This window comes from Meriones unguiculatus, chromosome 12 (genome assembly GCF_030254825.1).
Source record: "Meriones unguiculatus strain TT.TT164.6M chromosome 12, Bangor_MerUng_6.1, whole genome shotgun sequence".
NCBI classification, from domain to species: Eukaryota; Metazoa; Chordata; class Mammalia; order Rodentia; family Muridae; genus Meriones; species Meriones unguiculatus.
Window position 1 is genome coordinate 16,415,281 of NC_083360.1, and position 25,474 is coordinate 16,440,754.

Here is a 25,474-nt window from a genome sequence, read left to right on the forward strand (position 1 = left end):
TGAAGATGATCATGATACCTATCTCACTGAGCTATGCGGAGTAAGTTAATTCTTATTACTTTGCAAAATGCTTGAGTCCTTAGTAAATGCTTCCTAAGTGTTAGCTGTTAAGTAGAGCCGGATTTATTAACTACAATCCCTTTTAACTGAAATATCACAATACCAGATTCACGAATGAAAATTGTTATCAAACAAGGGGCCCATCTTGTGGAAGCTCATTGAACATAAAAGTAGAACACAAGTTCCTATGACCAGGAAGCCTTCCTGGATCCCAAGGATCCCAGTGAACTATAGGTGTCCACAGTGTCTGTCCTGCTTCTCCTTCCACTGCCACCAGCGTTGCTGGCGTGGAATTTGGCAGAGTGAAAACACACACATACACACACATACACACACACACACACACACACACACACTCGCCCCCCCCCACACAACTGAATAAAGCAAGTGAGTAATTAAGCCAGTGTGGTCCTGGCACGGTCCAGTCCTGGGCATTCCCTCTAAGTTGCCTCTTTGCTTGGAGCAGCTTGGAACAGGATTTTATAGGAAACTTGGGAGTTAAATGCAGACTAGGATTCACTGTGCATCAGAATTCCCTGAGTCAAAGCAAACTTCCAGAACCAGACTTTAAACAAGATATATATATATATATTAATATTAATATATATTAATACATATATATTAATCCACGAAGTTTGTGAAACTTTGCCTCATAGAAACTGGGGTTAGACTTCAAAGTGGCGCCCCTTCTCCAAAGAGCAGTTATTAAATTTGGCTCTTAAGTGGTCTGCTCTGCCCTGCCCTCCATCGCTGTTGCTTTGTAAACCTGAGGACTCTTGCTCTAGTGTGCTTAGAGACCAGAACAGCTGGAGACCATGGAAAAGCTCAGCCTGAATGGATTGGATGGTCTTAGCTGCACACTCACTGGATTGTTTCGCTATTGTAGTTTTCTCTACAAAACATAAAGCAGCTACACGGACTTTGACACCAACCACTCATTAGGACCCCGCCCTCACCCCCACCTCCCTGCATCCATCCAGAGAGCAGGCTGAGTCTTTTCCCAGAGGAACCTCTGGGAAGGGAAAGCAGCAGCTGTCTGTAGCAGAAAAGGGACACTTGCGCTTCCCAGGCAGCAAACTAGCTTACACAGCCCTGCCCAAGCCTGCATCCTCAGCTGGTGGAGTGCTAGCTCTCCGGGGCAAGTTCCTTAGGAGTGTCCCTCTCCGCGGACCCTGCAAAGTCTGGGTTCTCCAACAGATGCTTCTTTTGCAGCTCTGAACTCAGAACACCCACCTGCAGGCTACAGCGCAGGGTCTGGAGCCTGGACGCGCTGTGGCTGAACTGAGCCCCCTCCAAGCAAATGCAAGCATCAGCATGAGAGGCTGGACTTTAGTCCAGGTCTGTCCTCACCCTGGGGGGCCGCCTGCTTGGCTCTGTTCATCTGTGAGGAGCCGCTGCTCACTTTCCCCCCTTGCAAGTCTTTGTTCCAAGCCAGACATTGCTCGGATTCTCTAATTAACTCCCTCCACTCCAAAGGGGTCCGGAGGCTGGGATGCTCTGAGAGCTCAGAGGATGCTGACTCTAGAGTGGGAGTCGGAAGGACTGCAAACAGTGGGTATTGTTGTGATTATATGTGCATCTCTGAAGCTGCTTCATTTGCTGGGACTGATTGATTTTTCGGAAGGTAAAGTGGTCTCTCCCAGTCTGTGCGCTTGGTCAGGTCTGGCTCCGAACTGGATACAGATGTTGCAGAAGTTGCAAAGGCTTAATGTCCAAAGCAAAAGTTTTAAAATATGCATGCTTGACATAGAGAGCAGCCTAGCACCTGGACAGTTCAGTTCTGTTTACCTGGAGAACTGATACTGGGAGGGAAGGATTTTACTGGTCTCTTTCTGTTTGAAACCAGTTATTTGGGTTTAGGGTGATTTGTGGGTTAAATGTGGCATCGTGAGTGCTTTCTTTTTGTTGTCAAGTTCATTTTGGCTACCACACCTTGAGATCCTTGGTGATCCCCTCCCTCTGCAAGAGTCTTGAATTGTGAGGGAAATGTGTTTGTGTGTCATTAGTCAGGAGTTGCAGGGGTGGAGCTGGGCTCTTGATTATGATATGAAATGGTGTAAAATGGAGTTAATGGATGCTCATCAAAAAATGTGCTTTGAGCATTAAATTTGCAAGTGTTTCATTTACATTTTCCAATGAGCCACCTTAATCATTTGTCTCCTCAGCAGGGAAGCACGTATACAGGACAACACTGACACTTTGGATATTTATCTGTCTAATAAGAATATCGCCTTTATTTTTCAAAAGTCAGTTTTATTATTGAAATGATAGTCAAAGAAAAAAAGCTGATTAACTTTGCTTTTAGCTATTTTAATACACATTTATGTATATTTGGTATATATATGTACATATATGTATGCATACAGTTATACAAGCACATACATGTGCACACACATAAATATGAGGTGTCTACAGAATAACATACTTTGGAAGTTTTTAACGTAAAGCAACTGATGCAAATTCTGTATACAAGCTCTTCTTTCTCCTTCTCAAGTGAAATAACACAGACTCTGGAGTCCTTGCTCATATTCCTTCCAGTGGCATGTGTGCTGATCTCTGAGCAAATACTTTTAACGTAGAATATAGTGAGGGACATGGAAATATTTAACTCTTCATGCTTATACTCATTCTAAGGACAAGGATCTGATAGCTAATATGATCTGGTACACATGTTGCTTCTCATCGTATATTATTTATAAGTATTTTATAACTTCCGAGTCCTACACCACTACAAAGTAGGTTCAATAATGTTGTTAAGCCAAAATCCACCCAAAGTTCTCAGACGATTTTCACATTTTTAAAGTGTTATCACTAAGACAAATTCTACGTAGATATAAGGAAGAAGTTATTGTAATGAGATTAAATAAGATTCAAGAAATTGGTTTCTTATTTCACATGTTAGTTCTATTTAACTCCTAATCAAAAAGCAATATATAAGTAAACCTCTCATATTTATATTCATTTGGTATGACTAGATCCTTTTGTCTTGAAATACATTTAAATAATGCTGGTCCAGTCCAATACTCTTAGTTTACAAAGGTAATAAAGTTACCAGAAAGAAATGTGAGTTTGTCAAAAACCAAACCATCTGAAAACAGAAAGAAGACCCAAGTCAATTACTACTGTAAAAGAACAGTCTTTAATTCTCTTGAGATCTTGCCTCAATGGACTAACATGAGTTCTTATTTAAATACTAACAAAATAATTTCCGTTTCTACAATCAGAATAATATGCATTGATATCATGCTAGTCACCTATTAGTATTTGATCTCTGGACATGGTGTTCTCAGAGTTGGAGTACTGAAATCAAGGGGACTTGCTTTAGAGCTGGGTACCAAAGTAAAGAACCACCATGGAGGTATTTCAGGGATGTCAACTTTCACAGCTCTATAAGACATCAAGTAATTCTATCATTGGTGATCACATTAGAAAAAGTTGTCAATTGAAACTCTAAAGCTGAAGGCCCCTGGAAAGGACTCAGCTTTTCAGTTTTAAATCAGTTAAATTAGGTGTTGGAATTGACACTTCTTCAAGTTTGAGCTTTAAAAGTATGCTAATAAAACTTATAAACTTACTCCTCCCTAATAGAGTCAATGAATTTTGAGTTGGTTTGAAATGCCAGCCATGAAGTGGATATCCAAGTTACAGCCAAATATTCCTTCTGTGCATGCGCGTGTGCACACACATACACACACACACACACAGTTATTGTGTGCAATGTACAGGCAATGTACAGTAATTTGAGATAAATTTGAATAATTTGGATACATTGATCAAGTCTTGATTATGTACAATGCCACCACAGACAACATAAGACAATATTAATTTGTTATGAATAGATCCTTTTGTCCTGAAATACATTTTAAATAATTCTGGTCCAGTCCAACACTCTTAGTTTATATAGATAATAAAGAAAGTTACCAGAAAGGAACATGAGTTGTCAAAAGCCAAACCATCTGAGAGAAGAAAGAAGACCCAAGTTAATTATTACTGAATGCTACAGAATGCTTTTCTTACCACAACCTTCTGTTCTTTCACTGACCTCTTCTAACATATATAAAGAGAATAAATAAAAAGAGCATAAACAGATTTTCTTCTTGAATTGGCTCCTAAGATCTATTAAAACATCAGGGAGAGTTATACTCATAGAAAGTAAGATCATGCAATAGCCAACTGATTCATACAAGGCTTGGACCCCAACTTAAGCATGGGATCCAAGCATGCTAAGACCCCTGACCCTCATTACAGAACAGGACAGAGAACCACATGGTATCCTAAGCATCTTTCTAAATTCTGCATTGATTTCAATGATTATTGACTATCAACACTTGATTTGAATGATATCAAATATCAATGTCAAATATTCAAAATCAGGTATCAAATGATACTGAATGATAAGCTCATGTAGGGTCCAATGATGATGAGACTCAGCAAGGATATGATAGCTATAACTGAGGTTTCCCACCTAGACTTCTTCAAAATACGACAATATCTAAGGAGAAATAGAACCATCCAGGCTTCATAATTACCAGCCAACTTGAGGATTAAGAAGAGAGGTAGCTAAAATTAGAGCCATGAGCTATCACATTTATTCTTTGTAGGTGTAAATAGTTAAGAGCCAACAAGTATCAGGTATGGTGGCACATACCTCTAATCTCAGCACTCAGGAAATAGATGCAGGCAAATTTCTGCAAGTGCAAGTCTGGCTTGGTCTATATAACAAGTTCCAGGACAGCCAGAGCTACATGGAAAAATCCTGTCTCAAAACCCAAACCAAACCAACAAATAAACATAAAACAGACAATGGCTATTCCAATGTAGTTTGTAACCATGTCACTGAGTTGTAGCACCAACAAAACGGTTCATATACCTGATTTTGGAAAGTCAACCACAGACACAAGTGCTGATATAAATTATTCACCATGTTAAAATAGTTTTTTTCCCAGTTTCCATAAAAATAAAGTTTAAAAACTTCAATTTAAATGTAATATTTAGGAAGCAATTTTTTTTTGTAAAAAAAGTTAAAAAATGAATAATGGGGATTGGAAAGATGGCTCCATGGCTAAGAACAACAGCTGCTCTTTCAGACAATCAGGGTTTGATTCCCAATGCCCACCTCATAGCTCATAACTGTCTGAAACTCTAAAATATTCTTCTAACCTCCAAGGATTAGAAGATACAGGTGATACACATATATACATTCAAGCAAAACAGCTACATGCAAAATGTTAACACAAATAAATATTAATATAATTATTTAAGGTTTTATAAATAGCTAATCACTAATAAAAGGAAAAAGAAAAACATCAGATTGGTATAACTTCATAGTTTAGTATGTTATCGATATCATATTGAATTCTGAATGTTGACTATCCTTTGTCAGGTTTTAATTGAAATGATGGGATGCTGAAAATGAACATTAACAGAAGACGCCCTCAGAGACCTCACATTGTAGTAACAGAACCATCACCAAAGAAGTAAAATAAATCAAATTCTGGGCATGAACTTAAGCAATGTTCTTTGGAGGTATCATTGAGGAGGGAATCTTTAAATGAGCTCTTGAGCATTTTTGGATTTTTGGTTTTTGGTTTTGAAAAAGGAACTACTCAGTGCACAGCACCTACAAGTGGAAGAACAACTTCTCAAACTGGCAAATGAAGGGAGAGCATATCAGTTTAAGCAGAGAGCTAACACTATATGCCAAAGCCCCGATGCTGGATCATGCATACTGGAAGGGAATGTTTATAGTACACTGAGTTGGGGCTGATAAGGTCACCTAGCATTGGTTGCAGTTATGTTTATTCCCTAACTCCTAAGATCGTTGACTCCAGTGTTTCAACTTGGAAGAAATAATAGAGGATGACAAATAGTTCACATAGATTATGCAGAGAGTAGGTCTTCTCAGAACATATGAACTAGCTAAACAATTTATTATTTACATGGGAGAGAATATAAAAGTCATAGAATTTTCTCCACAACAAGATACTCAGAGCTAGCTGTTAATTTCCAATTTCTTCTAAATTTCCAATGAATACAATATCTGTGGCCGGCAGCTGTTCTAAAACAGTACTTCTTTCATTTCAGGGAAACTTGGATTTAAATATCCTACTTATAAGATAAGAAATGTAGAGGACACAGCTCATAGTTCTTTATAAGAGAGTTCTGATAGATGAATCTGAAATCTTTCAGGATCTTTAATTGTTCTGAATAGTTTAGAATTTTTTCTGTAACAAAGTATAGGAAAGCACAATGATAAGCCACCTTATAGGTCTTAGCCAGTTTTAATAATGACTCATATTTGGACATATGTTTCTTGGCAATGGTATCATTCTGTATTTCTTGGTTATCGACACTATGTATTTTGTATATGCAAAATACATAAGATTAATAAAGGACATTAAGATTAATAGAAGATCACAATTGGACCTTAATAAACTTTTAGTTGAAAATGAGGACCAGACAGACAAATAAATGAAATTAAATATATCATGGCAGATCCACCCAAGCAATCAATCTCATGAAGATTGTAACTAAATCCATATAGGAGATTTGGAAACATTCAGAGTTGGACAAGGTAGAGTTTCCTTAAGCAGTCTTGTTATTGATAAAGAGAAACGTATCTAATTTACATGCAGGCAAGGTGCTTATGCAAGTTCTATATTTAAGGCAATGGGTGAGATAACTCTGCTGTGGAAACACCAGGACCTGGTGCACCATATGGGTTCCTGGAGCAGCAACAGGAATGTGTGAAGAGTAGACACAGCTTTACTTCTCCTTGGTTTTCATCATCTATAGTGTTTAGCACTGTTACACACACACACAACCTACCCCAATATAATTTGAAAATAATTTGGATACAATTTGCTTCTTTGTGCTCTAAGAGTGCAATCCAAGACCTCTCATGCTACTTTCAAGTGTCCATCGTAACCTCAGCATCGTTGATTACCTGCTTACAATTGTGATGATTTATTTTTCTGATAGTGAGATTTCACAGCAAAATTCCTCACACACCAAATTCTGCGATACATTAGAACCTATGGCCCTAGGAAGTAATTTGAGCTGAACTATCTAGCTGTGAGCTGCACAGGCCTGAGTCAGATGGACTTTGATCTGGATGGGAAGGCAACTCATTGAGTTCTGTAACCGGTGAAGCATTTTAGATTTATAGCTGCATTTTAACATATATGCACGGAACACCTACCTACTGGAGGGGAATTGAAGACTGCAGGATATTTCCATGTCCTTAAGAGGCTTTCAAATTGCTCAGAGAGCAAATGGCTCATGAACAACTTTAGCAAGATAAAAAAAAAAAAAAATAACTTGTACAAAAAAGCAAAGCTTCTAGTAAAATTACAAGAGCCCTCGTGTCCTCTTCTGGTTGCTAGAAGTCAGGGTGAGGGGTGCTTGAATGAAAGTGGTGATATTTGAAACCTCAGCACTTAAAAGATGTGAGACTTTCACAGAGACTGATGCTAAAGATAATTGATAGGAGTATCAATTATAAATTTTTATAAAAGGTGGCTTCCTAAGATCTCTTTTGACAGTCATATTGGCATAAACAATAAATAGCTATGTGGTGTGGACCTAGTTAAACACCTGGTGCCTTTCATGGACTTGGAAAAGTGCTTTAGGCTGATTTGCCTTGGGACTATGATTCCATTTTACTCACCCCACTCTCTGGAGAAGAGCTGCAGTCTTTATTGCATGGTGAAAGAAATGTATGGAGCAAGAGTTTCTGCCACTCGGTTCCTTGTAACAATATACAGCATCAGAAAAAAAAATTACCTGTGGATGAATAATTTGAGGTCATTGTTCACTGGAAGGTGATATAGTTCAACACACAAGATATGTAGAGCATTTCAATAAAGAGGGTATCAGAAAGTATCAATGGGTTTGGAGCCTGTGGTGAGTACCTTTGAGAGTACATTTAAGAAAATAAAGACATTGGTCTGTACTGTTGCTAGGAAGACAGAGTAACTCTCTCACAAGTCATATTCTCATTCACAAGTAGTGTAAAGCAGACAAAAATGAAAGCTGTACTTAGTAAAGAAGATATGGTTATTTGTTGTGTAAAGGAATATTCATTTTTCTAATTGAAATTCTGTTTCTACCTGTGTTCAGATGTGATTTTAGAGTGGCCTTCTTTTAGTCTGGATCAGCCATGGAGACCGAGTGCTGGGATCTGATGTTTATACATTGTACATTGTCTGTCTTCCTCGTGAGAAGTTCAGTACAAGCTAGGAAGCCAGACTAGTTCTTACTAAAATCCGAGGGCTGCTTGTCCATCTCAAAGAGGATAAGAAAAAAAAAAAAAAAAAAAGCAGGGGCAGGGAAGTATGCAGGTTTGATTTTTAAACCCTGTTCAGTAATTGCATGCAATTAACTACATTTCCTAATTCAATTCCAGATCCTTTCTCTTAAAAATATGGATGACCATACTTTGTCTCCAAGATGCTGAAGAGAATGTTGCAAGTGAAAGATTGATCACTGTAGCTCATGTCTGAGCAGGGGTCCACGAGCACCTCTCTTCTAACTATGTTGGATAATATGACTTGTTTAAATTCCAGGGACTAGGCCAGAGGATCTCAGTCTTCAGATGTCTCAGCACTAACTAGACAGCCTATAAAACCACAGATTCTCATGTTCTGCTCTGTGGTTCAGATTCATTGAGGTCACAGCAGGGTCTGAGTCCTTGAAATATTCCTGATGGTTTCTTTGTTGATATCACTTTTCCAAGGGCCACAAAATTAACAAACATTGTGGTATTCAGTGAGCCTGAAAGACCAGTCCATCTGACCCTCTATGAAGACCTTCAAGTTTAGTAAGGTTCTTTGTCTATTAAACAGTATTACAAAATATTTAGTGGCCAAATTTTTCTATGCTAAGCTTATTAGATCTTTGAGGACCATGTAGCCTAGCACAACTCTTCAGGACAAAAATGATTAACAATAATAAATAAACAAAACACCACTACAGAAAAGCTTCATGAATGTTTAAATTATAGTGCAACAAAATTCTTCTATACCATAAAATATTTTTAAAGTTGATTTTTTTTATTTACTTACATACAAGGCAAATTTTCTCTGGCATTCAGTACAAAAAATAAGAAATGAGATAGATCTAGCATATACTAGCAGAACTATCCTTTGTTTATCCTGCAAACCAAATAATTCTGTAGATTTTATACATTTTATATAACTTTAAATTCAATATTAGAATATCAATATTTCTTTATTAGATTACAAAGCCTTCATAAATATTTAATATTTGTGTTATATTTTATAATACTTTAGCTTTAGAGTTTTTCCAGTATTGGAAAAATTATGTACTAAAATTTTCACATATGATGTTGCTTATATATTTAGTATTATGTTTTTAGGTTAGAATCTTACAAGAAAATAAATTTATTTCACTATGTTGACATTTATATAATGTGTGTTTTATGAAATCACAAAAATTCACCTCTTTCACTGGCATGTGGAAAGATTTCAGTAACTTTGAACTTACTGTATTATCAAACAATACTAAGGGACACTGTCAGTGCTGTTGATTAGGGGATATTTTAAAGGCAGGCACTAAAGATGATGCTGAGAAGCTCAATATGATTGGCAAATGATGCTTTCAAAATACTATGTCATTATGAGGTGGTTGGGTCAGGAGGACTGTGACCAGATCACTGATTCATTCACTGATAAGTTTATGACTTGATGGTGTTACTAAAAGGTTATGGTAATGCCACCACTCAGCCTGTTTTCAGGATGGAGAACATTAGAGGCATGCTCTTGGAAGCTGTTTCTTGTGCTAGTCCCATTCTTCTAATACTCTCCACTCCTTGGCTTCTAAGAGGTGACTATCTTCTTTGTCACATGCTTCTACCAGAGGCCTTTAAAAATAGAGGAAATAGGTATATAGATTTCATTATGTTTATCATATCTTATAGTGAGTATATACAAGTGAGTATATACCATGTGTGTCTTTCTCCTGGGATACTTCACTCAGAATGATCTTTTCTAGATCCCACCATTTGCCTGCAAATTTCATGATTTCCTCATTTTTGATTGCTGAGTAGTATTCCATTGTGTAAAAATACAACAATTTCTGTATCTCTTCCTCTGTTGAGGGACATCTGGGTTGTTTCCAGGTTCTGGCTATTACAAATAAAGCTGCTACAAATATGATTGAGCAAATGTCCTTGTTGTTGTTGAGCAAATTTTGGATATATGCCGAGGAGTGGTATAGCTGGATCTTGAGGAAGCACTATTCCTAATTGTCTGAGAAAGTGCCAGAATGACTTTCAAAGTGGTTGTACCAGTTTACATTCCCACCAGCAAAGGAGGAGGGTTCCCCTTTCTCCACAACCTCTCCAGCATGTGTTGTCACTTGAGTTATTCATCTTAGCCATTCTGATGGGCATAAGGTTAAATCTCAGGGTAGTTTTGATTTGCATCTCCCTGATGGCTTAAGGATGTTGAGCATCTTTTTAAGTGTTTCTCTACCATTCTATATTCTTCTACATAGAATTCTCTGTTTAGCTACGTACTCCATTTTTAATTGGATTACTTGATTTATTGCTTTTTTACTTCTTTAGTTCTTTATATATGGTGGATATCAGCCCTCTGTCAGATATAGGGTTGGTGAAGATCCTTTCCCAGTCTGTAGGCTGTCATTTTGTTCTGACAACAGTGTCTTTTGCTTTATAGAAGCTTTTCAGCTTCATGAGGTCCCATTTATTGATTGTTGCTCTTAGAGCCTGTGCTGTTGGTGTTCTGTTCAGGAAGTTGTCTCCTGTGCCAATGAGTTCCAGGCTGTTCCCCACTTTTTCTTCTAACCGATTTAGAGTATCTGGTTTTATGTTGAAGTCTTTGATACACTTGGACTTTAGTTTTGTGCAGGTGATAATATGGATCTATTTTCTGCATGTAGACATCCAGACAGACCAGCAGCATTTGTTGAAGATGCAGGATGACCCGGGGTAAGATGATCAATCCTCACTTACAAAGACAAATGTTATGTGCATTGGAAGTAGGAGAAAACAAGTAACAGGACAGGAGCCTACAGCAGAGGGCCCCTGAAAGATTCTACCTAGCAGTGTATCAAAGCAGATACTAAGACTCATAACCAAACCTTTGGCAGAGTTCAGGGAATCATATGAAAGAAGGGGGAGTGTATATAATGTGGAAAGGATAGGAGTTCCACAAGGACCAAATATATCTGGGCACAGGGGTCTTTTCTGAGACTAACACTCCACCAAGGACCATGTATGGATATAACCTAGAACCTCTGCTCAGATGAAGCCCGTGGTAGCTCAGTAAACAATTGGTTTCCCATAGTAAGGGGAACAGGGACTATTTCTGACAGGAACTAAATGGCAGGCTCTTTGACCTCCCCATCCCCCAAGGGAGGAGCAGTCCTGCTAGACCACAGAGGAGGACTTTGCAGACAGTCCTGAAGATACCTGATAAAACAGGGTCAGATGAAAGGGGAGGAGGTCCTCCCCAATCACTGGACTTGAAAAGGGGCAGGGAGGAGATGAGGGAGGGAGGGATGGTTTGGGAGGGAATGACGGAGCGGGATACAGATGGAATACAGAGTGAATAAAATGTAACTAATAATAAAAAAATAAATAATAAATAATAAAAATAGAGGAAATAAACAAGGAAATCATGAAATTTGCAGGCAAATGGTGGGGACTAGAAAAGATCATCTTGAGTGAGGTATCCCAGAAACAGAAAGACACACATGGTATATACTCATTTATAAGTGGATATTACATATAAAATATAGGACAATCATACTAAAATCTGTACACCTAAAGAAGCTAGCCAAGAAGGAGGACTCTGGGTAAGTTGCCCAATCCTCATTCAGAAAGGCAAACGGGATGGACATCAGAAGAGGGAGAAAACAGGGAACCGGACAGGAGCCTACCACAGAGGGACTCTGGAAGACTCTACCCTGAAGGCTATCAAAGCAGAGGCTGAGACTCATAGCCAAATTTTGGGCAGAATTCAGGGAATCTTATGAAAGAAGGGGGAAAGAGAAAGACTTGGAGGCTACAGGAGCTCTACAAGGAGAGGCAAAAAAAAAAAAAAAAAAAAAAATCTGGGCCCAGAGGCATTTTTCTGAAACTGATTCACCAACCAAGGACCATGCATGGAGATAACCTAGAACCCCTGCACAAATATAGCTTATGGCAGCTCAATGTCAAAGTAGGTTCCCTAGTAATGGGAACAGGAACTATCTGACATGAACTTAGTGGCATGTTCTTTGATCACCTCTCCCTGAGTGGGGAGCAGCCTTACCAGGCCACAGAGGAAGACAATGCAACCAGTCCTGATGAGACCTGATTGGCTAGGTACAGATGAAAGGGGAGGAGTGCCTCCCCTACCAGTGGACCGGGGTAAGGGCATGGGAAGGGAAGACGGAAGGATGGAGAGTGGGATTGGGAAGAGATGAGGGAGGAAGGCTACACCTGGGATACAAAGTGAATAAACTCTAATTAATAAGAAATAAAGAAAAAATAAAGGCAGTAGACAATTAAGTGAAACCTCTTAAGCCATAATCCAAAGTAAACCTTTCCTCATTGAAGTTGCTTTTCTCAGATACATAACTGTAAGATGAAACCTTCACTAATATACCATGCTCATCTTCAATAAGGGCATGGGACATTTTGCTGTGACAAGTCTAGAATCAAGAATTATGCATATGTGTTGTTAGAAGCAAGAAGATACAAAAGCTCATCCAAACTCCATGTTTTATGTTAACATAAACTAAAACTTACCCAGAGTCCTTTGTGAACTTTGAAAGCAAATAAGTTAGGACAATACTAAGTTTAGAAAACACTAGCATGCTTAGTATGGGCTCAAGATCCATCATTAATGCGTTTTGAACCTTGCCTCGTGTTCATAAGCTACAGATCTTAACACTATTTTTTCTTGAGTGTTCTTATTCCTGGCCGTGAATTTGAGATGAAGTGTGTGCCCTCGACTTGTTATATAGAAAGCCCTCACTAATGCTCAGTGTCATATCTCAAACCTTCTAAGTAGTGCTTCAGGGTCTGCTTCTTTTCTTCACAGTTATTGGTGACAAAATACTAAGTATCATTTAAATAGTTGCCAGAAACATAATCTGATTTTGAGGATTTGTGTTGCTACATGTTCTAGGATCAGTTTTGTCATATTTTAAGGTCAATAAGTACCTTATCTATCTACTATCATACACAATGCAATTTGATCAAAGGTACTGGTAAATGGCCTAGTTTATATGCTACTCAATGGCAGAACTGGTGTCAAACTGGAGCCTTTAGAAGCTAAAGCACTAAGTTGTGGTGTTTCTTATGGCCTCACTCTAACATTCCTCATAACACAAAGACTGTTCTGCTAACTCAGGGATGAGTGAAGCTGTGAACTAAGGTAGGCCAGGGTCACAGAATCAGGACAGTGCATTTTAAGTAGTCCCAAACTCTACTCCATATTGTGCACAATTAGAGACGTTATACTTCAGCCAATCTGTACTTATGGATGACCTGTCTGCAGAAACCCTCTAATGAATTAACAAGAGAATATCAACAATTTACTAGCAGTGATGTAAACTGGTGATGGGATTCGGGACTTAACCCCATTACAAGGGAAAATGGCTAATGAGAAAACAATGGGAATAATGACACACCAGAATGATTGTCGCGACCGCCTCGACCAGCAAGGAAGACGCAACACTGGACTCTTCTCAATGCAGTTTATTCAGGAACCTTGAACAATCTTCTGACTCTCGGGAAGCCCAGCCCGCCAATTAAATAGCCTATGGCCAGCCAATCCTGACAAGCTACATGGCGCCTGCAGATTAGTCCACAACTGCGGAAGCGAGCCCGATGCACATGCACAACCAATTAAGGAGTTGATTACCGAGAGCTTTTACCTACCAGAGGCAGAAGCCAGCACCATCTTTAGGGTGCGGCAGAGCTTGGCTCTCCACAAATGATTACCCAAATGGTGTATCTGTCCTTACTATTTTCAGCATCTTCAACACGACTGGCTCACTGAAGGGGAAATTGGTACGGCCTTCTAAATATCACTTGACTGGGAAGAATAACTTCTTCCCACTCCTGTCAATGTTTAAAGACACCCAAAGGGAATCAGTGAGTTCATTGCTTCGCGAACATAGAAAGTACATAGCTAGCACATTCTGAAAGTTTACCTCATTAAAATATTGCAATACCAAAATTTCAGACTAAAAGTTTATTACTCACATAATAAACTAGCCTCAGGTTGTTTTTATACATCCCTCCTATAAGTCAACAATAAAACTAATATACAGCTTAACATTTTATAGAACTTACTCAAGAAAAAGTGCAAAATCACCAAGGAAATTCTGCAGCTGTAAAAATCTTGCTGAGCTAATATATTTCAAATACACAATTTTACCAGTAATGGGGACTGTTCCTGTCAATGGATTTCTTAGACCTTTAAAGAAAAATTTCCATGACATGGGTATCCTCAATCTGTTGTACCCCAGAATCAGCTGAATATGCCAGGGCTGCAGGGGAAAGTTTAAACTCTGGTGTATGCTTTTTCCGGAAGGTATGGCCTCTCTTTAAAGAAGTTAAAGCTCAGGCCAGCAATGGAGGGAAGTGTGCCCAGTGGGCATGAATGGTCTGAGACCTTGACCCATAGTATTCTTATAATTAGTTCCTGCTCTAAGAACTCACTCATTTTATTACAAATGATATTGGTAATTGCATTTTCTCATGGCACCATATTTTTCACTGTGAAATTTACACTTTGTGTTGTAGAATGAGTCACAGGAAGACTGCTGATATAGGCAGCATGGTTTGGATTCTGAAATGTCATGTGTTGCATAGAAACACTGATAAAGTGTCCAACACAATCTGAATTCTGAGACACCAGCACTGGTCTAGAGAAATCCCCAGGAATAAACTGGGGAAGAGACTGAGACACCCTGGTTCTCCTTCCCTTCCTTTACTTCTTAAGCATTCTAAATTTAGGTAAGGTCTTTCTCTGCAACTGACTATGGTAAGAAAGAGTATAGATAAGTGTCGTGAGGAAGGTTAAAATTAAACTCACAATGTTAACATCTTTTGTTTACTTTTTTTTCTTGAGAACAAATGTTAGTCAAGTAATGGTGGCACACCTCTTTAGTCTCAACATTTGGGAGGCAGAGGCATGGAGTTCGAGGCCAGCCTGGCCTACAGAGAGAGTTCCAGGATAGCCAGGACTGCACAGAACTCCCCACCAAAAAACAACAACAACAAAACAAAAAACAAACAAACAAACCAACAAAAAAACAAGAAAAATAAGAGCAAATGCTTAAATTTTTTTCTTGAGGTAAACAAAAGATTTTTAAACTTTCTCTAACAAAATAATATTTTACTAAAAATTACACTTGAGCCTGTCCTATGTCATCACAAATTACTCGACAACAGATCTTTTTCTTTCAAAGGGCAAAAAATTATTGGGGTTGCTAATTAATCAAACACGCTTACTTCCATGGAGGCAAGTAAGCACTTTAAGGATAGGAACAGTCTCAACTTTGTTGCCTGAGGAAAGTGAACACTGTGAGTCTTGAGCCTGCTAACAAATGTTCATCTTAATGCTCTGCTCAACACTGAGCAACTGGGGAAAATTCTTCAAGAAGTGGAATGAAGACCAGAGGATTCAGTTAGTTATAACAAAAATATTCTTCTTTACTTCAGCTACAGCACACTTAAAAAAATATCAGAGCAATAGCTTTTGTTGACATGAGTATACAAGTTATGGCTATTAATAAGAATGATAGCTGAATGACTATGACTGAATTCTTGAGTCATTTTTCTTAAGATTTTTTTCTTCCACAGCTTCATACATATATGTAATATATTTTGATAAACTTTCCTACTCTCTCTTACCTCTCTCCTATACCCATCCTTCTCCTTCCTTGGCAGTTCCTTTCTCAGATTTATGTGTATGTGTGTATGTGTGTTTCTGTTTTGTAACTAAGTTTAATCAGGGCCATATGTTTGACCATTGATTTCAAGTTGTTCATTAGAGTCTAGTGGGTTCATCAGAGAATAGACAGACAAAGAAAATACAGGACATGCTTTTTTCCAGAATCAATCTTCCTTCCTTCCTTCCTTCCTTCCTTCCTTCCTTCCTTCCTTCCTTCCTTCCTTCCTTCCTTCTTTCTCTTTCTTTTTCTCTTTCTTTCTTTCTTTCTTTCTTTCTTTCTTTCCTTCTTTCTTTCTTTCCTTCTTTCTTTCTTTCTATTTATTTTTTTAACAATAGCTCAACGATTAGCGTTAGAAACCATATGCCGTTCTCTAACTCTTGATGGGCCCATTCTCATGCAGATAATGTATAAGCAACCAAAAGCAGGTATGAATATTTTACTAAAATCGACAAGCCTTGTCAAGAAGATAACTTTTCTGAGCCATTTTCTCTGTCTTCCGTCTCTTACAGTCCTTCTTGCCCCTCTCATGCAGTGTTTTCCCAGCCTTAGAGTAATGGAGTAACTGTCTCCTGTAGTTCTGAACAGTCGGCCATGAGCACCTTGAGCATCGTGGCTCACTGAATTCATTATTTTTCAATGGGGAAAGGAGTTTTTCTAATTAAGGTTAAGGAAGCATATTTCTATGCTTATAAACGTGAATATTTAGAAAGCAGTTTGATGCTATGTCAAGTTAGCTAAACAAGAGTATGGAATTGGTATGCACTCTTAATTCCAGCACTGGGGAGGCAGAGGCAGGTGGATCTCTGAGTTCCAGGCCAGCCTGGTTGACAGTATGAGTTCCAGGTAAACCCCAAAGAAAACAAAGCAAAAGAGCAACAGCGGAAGCAGCAGCAGCAGCAACAAACTCTAGAGTTTATCACTTCCTGAGCCAAGGGTTCTTGACTGAGTGTACAGTTTCTGGTAGGGATTCCAACTTAAAGAATAGGCCTCAAATCAAATCACAGAGCTATAGGCTACTCCCATAACAATTATGCCAGTTGTGCCATTTTCCCACAAATGTGCACATTGTGCTTGCCAGGTAGTTATTGTAGCTGCTTTTCTTATTATTGCATTTTGATGTAAGGAGTTTGTGTATCAGTGTGGGTAGAGAGGACTAAGATCATAATATCAGAACATATAGAAGTATATTTTAAAACAATTGTCCAAAAAATAAATTGCTCCAAATATCAAGATATACTTAGAACATACAAAAATGTTTAATATATATGATTCATATGCATGATCAAAAGTATCCAAAGTCATAGGAAGAACTCTTTAATTCTCTTATATAAAACTACATTCCTCTTCCTTTTTATCAGAACCTTCCTGCTTCTTAATCTTGTCATTTATAGCAATAAGCCACTGCTTTTTTAAACAAGTTTTACATCATGTATATATATATATATATATATATATATATATATATGCAATATATATATATATTGCATTGGGGAAGCTCATTGCTGGATTTCTAGCAAAGCATACATATTGAATCTTCAGCATCAGCTGATTTAAAGAACACATTTGTGTCAGAGTTTCAATGACTGTAGACACCCACTAAGTATCTTTCAGAATGACAAATCCCTTACATATGCCTGTGAGCATCTCTGCTATGGTGAAGTCTTTTCTGGGGCATTGGCTGTAAGATAGGTATTCATGAGAGGCAAACAAAAGCTAAATAAACAGAGCTAGAATAATAAACTGAGTAAATTCTCTATTGCGTTCCCACCTGTGCCGAATTTTTCAAAGTACTTTGGAAAGTCATTCAACAGTAATAAGGCCAACCATAACCACTTTCTGGATGCTGGTTTAATGCTCCTTATGGTGTAACTATGATTATTACCATGCTTGCATTTGTCTCTTTATAAAATGTCTTAGAAATGTAAGTAAAGATGTAGCCCATGGCAGGTCGGTGTCCAGGTGGGTTACCTAGTAATGGGAAGAGGTACTGCCTCTGACATAATCTGATTGGCCTGCTCTTTGATCACCTCCCCCTGAGCGGGGAGCAGCCCTACCAGGCCACAGAAGAGGACAATGCAGCCACTTTTGAGGAGAACTGATAGAGTAAGATCAGAAAGGAGAGGAGAACCTCCCCTATCAGTGGACTTGGGGAGGGGCATGCATGCAGAAATGGGAGGGAGGGTGGGATCGGGAGGGGAGGAGGGAGAGGCTTATGGGGGGATACAAAATTAATAAAGTGTAATTAATAAAAAAATAAAATAAAACAAAGAAAAAAGATATATTCAAGAAATTTAAATTTTGGGGAGGAGTATTCAAAATCAGTTTATGAATACATACTTGCTTTTTTAATTTTAAATTTTAATTTTTATTAATTACAGTTTATTTACTTTGTATCCCAGCTGTAGCTCCCTCTCTCAACCTCCCCCAATTCCACCCTCCCTCCTGTTTCTTCTGCTATGCCCCTACCTCAGTCCAATGATAGGGTAGGTCCTCCTCCACTTCCATCTGAACTTAGTCTATCTGAGCTCATCAGGACTGGCTTCTTTGTCTTCCTCTGTGGACTGGTAAGGTTGCTCCTCCTCAGGTGGAGGTGATCAAAGAGCAGGCCAATCAGTTCATGTCAGAGACAGTCCTTGTTCATATTATTGGAGAACCCTCTTGGACATACTTTCATTAATGATTTTCTTCATTTCAACATAACTATATGGAGAACTATCAAAGAAAAATGTGAAATCAGGTACTTTGGAAGTACTCATTCTTTATGGATACACTTATTTATTTTTTTTATAATCAATCACTTCATGCTGTTCTATTTTTCTATGCTTGGCATAAAACCAGATAATGTTGATACTAAAAAGAACACTGGCAAACACTTCAATGAACCTGGTATTTTCAAAGCATTATTATCTTCTTTAAACCTTGCTGTAATTCAGTGAAGTGAGTAATCCCATTTTCCTAATTTCTCAGATGATGTTAAGCTTTGTTCTTGATATTACAAGTCTGAGGACCCAGAGTATAGGCACAAGCACAGTGAGTCTTTTTGTAGAACCCATCCTTAGTAACCCTTATCAACTCCAATAATTACACTGTTTCTGTGCATATGTTTTAAGATGGGACTAGAGGTGAAGAAACAGAAATACCACAAAATGTGATGGCAGTGACCAGGGGCATAGCAACTGACTCCATATTTGGAGCTTAAGGGGAAGTCGTAGAAAAAAAAAGATCTTGGTTTTAGATGTTTTGGAGTGATTGACAACTTAGGTAGAGAAAATTGACAAGAAAAAAGAGGAGAGAAGATTTTATAATCAGTCTCTCAGCAAGTTACTTTTCCTAATTTTCAGTAAGTCAGCAATGTTTTCATTATAGCTTCAACTTCCATATTTTGGAACAAAATTTTAAAATATTTATGAAGATCCACACTGGTCACCCTCTGAAACCACGACAAGTAAAGATTGTCTAAGTACATATTATTATAGGCTAGGCACTCTAATAGCACAAGACAGCAAGGGCATGTTGTTAAAGTCAATTTCAAAGACTACTCATTTATTCTAGATACTTCTGGCTATGGTCCAAAAGAGGAATTATATCATCTATTTAGCACTATGACTATCTTCTTTCAAACTACTCTTAGATAATGGACTTAGCTCACATGAAAATTACTTATTTCCAACTCTCACTGTGTCCAACTGAACTCTCTGTAGCAGGCATTAGTGGAAACCTTTGCCAACTGGTCCAGGTAATCATTTAGAGATTTATATGCACTTACAGGCTTTAGCAGATACCATGATGGTTGGGTTTCAATTTTGCTTGGCATCCCACAGCTATGAAGAATTAATCCCCCAGTGCTGTAGCCAACCATGTCAATTTTGACATAAGCTGTGCATGCCCATCAGTCATTCCCCTGGCAGGAGGATTTTAGACACCGCTGCTCTTCATGCTGGTGAAAATCAGTATACCTCTTCCAGGACTGCTGGATGTCAGAGACCCCAAACAGGGATGAGTATTTTGATTCTTCCTGTCAATTACAGACAGTTGATAATTAAGCTTGGATTCTTTCTTATAGAGGGATATGTGCCTCCCACATGAATCAACCATCTTAAAAATATTCCACTAAAACAAGTTCTAAAACAGATGTTCTTGCTTATCTCTGAAGAATTAGAGGCATTTAGAAAACTGAATCTTCATTTCATTTTCAGTTTAGTTGAGGGTTATTCAATGTATAGGATACATCTACTGAGTTCTGCTTAAGGGAAAAACATGTGCTGTGTTCCCCTCCATCAGCTTTTACTGTAGAGTAAACTCAGGATGTCTGTACTGTTCTATCCTCTAGGGGAATCTTTAACTCTCCTGGCTTACTCAGTGGCATAAAATTGTAAGGCAGTGTGCTGAGAACCTCTATTACTCTTTCACTTCACTAGCGCTCTTCCTTTTCAACACACACTTCCACATTAATTACCTTCCCCTCCAGTGGAGAACCAAATGCAACAATATATTTTGTAGAAGTTACACTTGATTTGTTTTCTCACAGATGGAAGCTCAATGTCCATTAAAAATTCTGATTCCCACATCCTCTGTGTGATAAAAGTAAATTTCCTCTGTCCAGAGAATTTTCTTGTTGGTATTCTCTGCTACACTTTTCTTAAGATAGTTTATAATAAGTCTTTCTTGAGGAGGTTTACTGAGCAAACTGATGATCCAAGAGCAGCAATTTGTGTGAAAGAAAATGTTATGCACAAATGTAACCTTTTCTTGCCTCAAAGACTTGACTCATCATTTTCCGAGAAATCGGAACTGAGACCAAGTTTCATGTATTTCCTTAAGGAGTGTATCAGGCAGGCTCATGACTCCTATCCTTTTCCTCATGCAGACTGCACCTGCGAAGGAATCAGAGATCAGAAACAAAATGAGCCAACAGTATCTCCTACAAAATATGCAAATTGAAGCATTATTTTTAGATAATTCTATATTTTCTCAGCCTGGGGATTAAATTATAATTACTAATGTTCTTAAAGTGCTGCATAATTATTATACTTACAATAGCCACAATAGTCCCCAGAAGGAATGCACATGTATCAGCTTAATTAATTGCCTTCCTAATCCGGTGTTACAAGAAAAAAACAATATCTGAAGGTCATAGGCTCTGAAGTGAATTTATATGTATATGTGTGTGTATATATATATATATATATATATATGTATATATATATGTATCTCTGTCTAATCTATCTATCTATCTATCTATCTATCTATCTATCTATCTATCTATCTATCTATCTATCTATCTATACCAGAGGTTCCAGGACATTTGGTTGGTGTGTAAGGTCTCATCACGACAAAGAGAGTACAACCTTTATACTCAGGCAGATATATACCAGTCCATGCCCTCTCTGCTGTGTGTTGGATGTGAGAACTGGAGTTTAAACTTACCATCAACTACCCACAGGCTGTGTCTCAGACCTTTTTCTTATCCTCTCTCTCAATTTCAGTTTCTTCATCTGAGAAGTGAACTGACACACTATGGAATTGTTATGAGCACTGGACATGAACATAGTGTTCCTGACACAAGCATATATGCTTCTAGTAACCATTTGGGCTGTCATCTCCCATTATTACAAAGCAAAAATAACGGCAATAAAAAAATTGGAATACACTTTCCAGGTCAAGAAAATCTGTGAAACTTGGAGAAATGAAAGCTAAAGTCTGCCCTAGATCTTTTATTTCCTAGATGACTTTTTTTTTAAAATGAAGTTTAGGCTCAGTATCTTTATTTTTAATATTTTAATTTCCTTTTGTATTTTCTTCCTATGAAAACTTTCCTCCTTACTTTATTTTCTGACTCCCAGATTTCCTTCTTCCACCTTTCCTTCTCTCCCTTCAGTCTCTTTCTTCCTTTATTCTTTTCTTATTCCTGATATTCTTCATTTCCTTGTTACCTTCCTTCTTTTAGAAATAAAACCATTGTAGGTAAAATATATTAATATACACTAGAATTGACATAAGGTTCAACTGAATGCTAGTATATAATTCTATTGTATATTACAGTATACAAATGAATTTATTTTTCTTCTCATCTCTGCTAGGTACTGATTTCATTCCCTTCTGCTCAGTCTAGTCAAAAGCTTTCTCTATAGTGCTTCATAAATTTACACTTAGTGGCCACTAATTTTTAACTAAGAGATTTTTCTTTATTTTTAGCCTTTATCATTAGGAAGATCAAAGTCAAATTTAAATTTTTGTTCTTTAATAATAAAAGTTAAAATACATTTCCTTAGCTTGCTTTTGTCTCTATTGTTTCTATTTGCCTTTCATTTTCAGTCTATTGTTGCATTCTTACATCACAAGCATACTTCAAAAACATCATTCTATTCAATTCTTAAATCTAAATTTTATGTTTTGAGAATTTCATGTATGAGCATGTATTATATTATTTTGACTCCTCCTTCTGCCCTCTGTAATCCTACCTTTTTTATATCAACCCCCTCTAGTTCTTTACTTCTTTTTAAATTATTATCATTGTATGTACACACACACACACACATATGTGTAAATACATACATGTACACACACATAAATATACATGTAATTGAGTTATTTTAATGTTGCTTGTATGTGTCTAGCACAGACCCCATAGGATGAAGCACCCTAAAGAAGGGCTTGTATTGACTTTTAGAAAACTGATTGTCAGTATCTCAGTTCTTCACCTAGCAATGAGGCTTTGAGAGATTTCTCATCCCTGTTAGAATGTGTGCTAGTCTGAATGAGAATTGCCCTTGTTGACTCATACGTTTGAATATTTGGTCCCCAGATTGTGGAACTGTTTGGGAAGGAGTAGGAGAAATGGCCTTGTTAGAGAAGGTGTGCTACTGGGGATGAGCTTCAGGTTTCAAAAGCCTACACAATTCTCTCTCTCTCTCTCTCTCTCTCTCTCTCTCTCTCTCTCTCTCTCTGCCTTGAGACTGTATCTCATCTCCAGGTATAAACTCTCATCAACCACTTTTGTGCCATGCTTCCTGACATGAAGTTCATGGATTCATCTTCTGAAATTATAAGCCTCCAAATAAACTATCTCTTCTATAAGTTGCCTTGGTTATGGTATTTTCGCATAAGAACAGAACAGTAACAGCATGCCAATTGATATTACTATTTAGAGGCCCTTTTTTAGGGCAATTAGAGTATTGAGATTTTTATAGATGCAGATTCACTGTCACAATATAGCATATACTACCTCACAACAGATTCTTGGTCCTCTGACCCCTACAACATTCCTAACACCTCTTCCAGAATGTTTCTTGAGACTGAGGTATTTGGATTTAGGCACGTAAGGTCAGTGGTCAGTTGTTTTCTACATTTTTGACCACTTCTACATATAAACCTCTACCTGTTGCAAAAAGAAGCTGCTTTGATGAAGAATGGTAGCTACACTTATCTATGGTTATAAGGAGAAATATTTAGATTGCAATTAGTAATCATTCTGATTTAGGATAGTGACTATCCTAAATAGGGTAGGGTCCTTGAAGTCCCCAATCATAGGTAAAATTACAAAACATAATAGCTATATAACTGTGATTATATCATTAAAATAATAAACAGTATCATGTTTTTTTATGGACTTGACTCCTTTCAGGAGTGAAAGTCCGTTTATTCTTTTTTTTTTATTTTTTATTTTTTTTATCAGTTACATTTTATTAACTCTGTATCCCAGCCGTGTCCCGATCCCTCATTCCCTCCCAGTCCCTCCCTCCCTCCCTCATCTCCACCGTGCCCCTTTCCAAGTCCACTGATAGGGGGGACCTCCTCCCCATTCATCTGATCCTGTTTCATCAGGTATCTTCAGGAATGGCTGCAAAGCCCTCCTCTGTGGCCTAACAGGACTGCTCCTCCCTTCGGGGGTGGGGAGATCAAAGAGCCAGTCATTGAGTTCCTGTTAGAAATAGTCCCTGTTCCCCTCACTTTGGGAAACCAATTGGTTACTGAGCTACCACAGGCTACATCTGAGCGGAGGTTCTAGGTTATATTTATACATGGTCCTTGGTTGAATGTCAGTCTCAGAAAAGATCCTGTGCCCAGATATATTTGGTCCTTGTGGAGCTCCTATCCTTTCCCCATCAGACTAACTCCCCTTCTTTCTTATGATTCCCTGTACTCTGCCAAAGGTTTGGTCATGAGTCTTTGCTTTGAAAACACTGCTAGTTAGAGTCTTTCAGATGCGCTCAGTAGACTCCTGTCATACGTTCAATGCACATCCCATCTGTCTTTCTAAATGAGGATTGATCATCTTACCCCATGTCCGCTCAATTGATTATCTTTTTTAGGTGTATAGATTTCATTATGTTTATCATATCTTATTAAGTGCAATGTAATTTAATGTAAGCAAACAGTCAATGTCCAGCTACTGTATTTCCACCAAAATAGTAAGGCAAATCCCTATCAACCGGTTTATAGCTGAATTTAGAAAAATAACATGTAGATGTGAAATATGAGGTACTGGAACTTCAGTAAGTGTTGAGAGTACACAGGAAAGCATGGCACAAGGTCTAGTTACAAAATCCCTGAGCAGTGCCAAAAGGCAAAATCGTAAAACCTAGCTCACTACTTCCATGTCATGCAAATAGTAATCATCTCAGTTATGCCACAGTAACCTCTTTTGCTCTCTCATAAAATGAGAATATAAAAGAAGGAAATTAGTCAAATTGAGTGTCATTTCTTAAATGAACTTAGACACATTATTTCTCCTAGAGTTATAAACATAGGAATATAAAATTGAGAAAGATGTATCTACCTGGCCATGTTTTCCAAATTCAAGTGAATCAGAAATCCAGAATACTAGAAGGCAATCTGCTTGAGGTGATGGTTAACGTTTCCACTTCTATAAATGATGACTCTTGAGAAGGAGGTTGAAATAGATGAGACAATTCAGGGTATTTTCTAGAAATCCAAGAGGATGGTGGGTAATAAGATTAGGGAACCCAAGCCGTATTATAAGAGTAATAATGTAAGTCAGGGATGACAAATAGATTTCATCTTACCAGCCAACTGTAGCTAATTGGCTGTCAAGAACATAAAATTGAGAAGGATTTGAGGCTGTGCCTCAGCCCTGCAGGATAGAGCTCTGTGACTGATTAGTGATGTCTGCTAAAGTACAGTCATGCTAGTATCTAGCAACTAATGTCTCTATCCATAGGCAGTGGCTATCTGGCCTGTTTGGCTGACTGATTATTCCAACGTATCTTGGGATCTTTGCTGTATTACTGCTCTTTGGTTGTATCTTGATTAACCTCTCTGTTCTCATGGTGATTATTCTCTGTTGACTATGGCACACTATAATTGAGATTTTTGTTATTTCTACACCAAACATAACATTTCATACACTTTATGTTTCTAGTGTTTAGTTTTAACATCCCAAACATTTTTGTAACAAACATGTATTTTCTGTCCAAAATAACACCTCTGTTATGTCCTCAGAATTAATGAGATT

At 37.9% G+C, this 25,474-nt stretch overlaps 1 protein-coding gene across 6 annotated transcripts in view; it reads left to right on the forward strand.

The window, feature by feature from the left end:
- Kcnip4 (potassium voltage-gated channel interacting protein 4) overlaps positions 1-25,474 on the forward strand; it is a 1,134,333-nt gene that overhangs the window by 916,006 nt on the left and 192,853 nt on the right. Inside the window, exon 1 of one of the 6 annotated variants that reach the window (XM_060365338.1) lies at positions 1,096-1,398. The exons of 4 other annotated variants lie outside the window; for them this stretch is intronic. Coding sequence is in view for 1 of the 2 variants with exons in the window: in XM_060365334.1 (XP_060221317.1) it covers positions 1,573-1,684 (112 nt within the window). In the remaining variant the exon portion in view is untranslated. Of the gene's footprint in view, positions 1-1,095; positions 1,399-1,424; positions 1,685-25,474 lie in introns of those variants that run through there. One more of the 6 variants, XM_060365334.1, reaches the window with a different exon arrangement.